At 32.0% G+C, this 2,078-nt stretch overlaps 1 protein-coding gene across 1 annotated transcript in view; it reads right to left on the bottom strand.

The window, feature by feature from the left end:
• Nucleotides 1–210: 210 nt before the first annotated feature.
• The window catches only part of MED14 (mediator complex subunit 14), a 21,972-nt gene continuing 20,104 nt past the window's right edge, over nt 211–2,078 (bottom strand). Inside the window, exons 19-20 of the mRNA XM_067045042.1 lie at nt 790–1,024; nt 211–329 (exon numbers count right to left, since the gene is read on the bottom strand). Coding sequence (XP_066901143.1) covers nt 211–329; nt 790–1,024 — 354 coding nt within the window. The remainder of the gene's footprint in view (nt 330–789; nt 1,025–2,078) is intronic.

Raw genomic sequence — 2,078 nt, 5'->3', positions numbered from 1 at the left:
TGAATAATAATAATAAATACCGAAAGTAGTAAGTGAATTTATTTTGGGAAAATTATATGCTAGATTTAATTATAGCTACAGTAACAGAAAAAAATTAATTATCTGTCTAAGCCGGATATGAACCTGGGTTCTTGGAGTATATTGCCACTGAGTTATCCTGCTCCCCATATCCTTAAAGACCCAATCCTGCTCCCCATATCCTTAAGGACCCTATATCCTGCTCCTCATATCCTTAAGGACCCTATATCCTGCTCCCCATATCCTTAAGGACCCTATTCCAACAAAATATTTTCGGAACATTCGACCCACATTGCAGGGCTTCTTCAGGGCTAATAAAGATATAAACACTTAAGTGAAGTGACAAAGTAAGATGATAGATAACAAAAATAAATTTTAACTAAGGTGTGGCTACTCATGTTAATTTTTATAAAAATGAACAATGTAAATTAAAGAAAATAAAAAGATGTACAGAGAAACATAAAATCAAATAAGCAAAAAAAAAAAGGTTTAGACAATTAATGAATATAGAAATATTAGCGAATAAAAAAGTAGATAAAAAAGAAACATAAAAATACAGTACATACTAAAAGATGGAAAAAGGGAATAAGTTAAAATCAAGAATCTTTGGCCTTTAATAAAATAATAAAACAATAATAGAATCCAATAAATATTTAAAGTGAAGTAAATCATATTACTATTACCTGTATATGACAAAAGTAAAAAAATAAATAAAACACTATAATAGAATCCAATAAATAGATAAAATGAATGTTATTATATAATTAGTACCTGTATGTGACATAAGTGTAGCAGCAGCTGGAGAATGGCCAAGCGGACCTGGACTTGAAATAGGCATAGGAGATGGAGTAGGCATCGTCGATGGAGAATTGGCAAGGAAGCCGGAACTAGGAGATGGGTGCGGGAGCATTGAAGGGGAAGGATTGATGTTAGGAGGAAGGGATGGCGGAGAGGCCAAGTTGAACGAAGTAGCGGGCGATGAACCAAAACTCTGATGCTGTGGACCCTGTAACAGGGAAGGTTTACTGTTAACTGTTCATGGTTGTACTTTCAAATTCATTCATAATAGATTGATTTGAAACAATGTTGGCCAAACAAGAATTATCAATATTTCAATAATGAGATATGGTTAATTATTTCAAATGGAATAATTAATCAAAGAATAAGGTCCCTTGTCCGTACATAGCTTTTGATTTTAGATCCATCTCTATCCTATCAAACCTGTTTAAACCTCTCGAAAGATTAGTTCATTCTCAACTCACCTCATTCCTTGAACAAAATATTGTCCTTAATTCTTTCCAATCAAGTTATTCCACACAATCGGCTCTGCTAAAAATTACCCGAGACCTCTGTTCCTCTATAGACCAACAGAAAAACTCAATCATTGTCGTTATCGGATTTGCATAATCCGAAATTTGCAGCTCCTTTTCTAATTTGTATAAAATTGGAGTCAGGGGTCTCATTTTCCGATATTCCCCGTAACAGGGAGTACCAGAAGAGCCCGAAGACACTGTGACTGCAATGCTGCCCCAAACTATTGTAATAATTTTAAAATATTAAAAATATTAATAAAAAGAATTTTTATCGTTTTTAAACTTTTTTCAAATATATAAGATAATTTGGGTTTAAATTAAGAACTTTAATACCAAATGGATAATAGAATTATATTTAACTTTTATAATATAAAAAGACTCTTAATCTCAGGGCGCATTGTTGCTAGGCAATCAGAATACAAACACTTACAATAATTTCTCTTAATTAAATTAATATCTATATTATACATGAATCTATTTTTATTATTATATCCTATACAGTTACATGTTACTAACTTCCACAAATTACATCACCTTGCACAATCCTGAAATATTATGCAGATTCTTTTATTTTTATAAATGGTTATGAATTAAAAGAAAAATTGCTGAATTTAAACTTGTTATGTACTGTTTGTTACTGATTTTTTTTTTCTTTTTCAATAGCTAAGTACAATATCTCGTCTGTAGTGACTGTCAAATCGTACAGCTACAGCAAGCTGGTACTTGGCTATGGACCAGACAGGGCCG

This window comes from Halyomorpha halys, unplaced genomic scaffold (assembly GCF_000696795.3).
Source record: "Halyomorpha halys isolate HHAL.00 unplaced genomic scaffold, Hhal_1.1 Scaffold1629.1, whole genome shotgun sequence".
NCBI classification, from domain to species: Eukaryota; Metazoa; Arthropoda; class Insecta; order Hemiptera; family Pentatomidae; genus Halyomorpha; species Halyomorpha halys.
The sequence above is the reverse complement of the archived record's forward strand: the minus strand, read 5'-3'. Positions and strand labels throughout refer to the sequence as shown.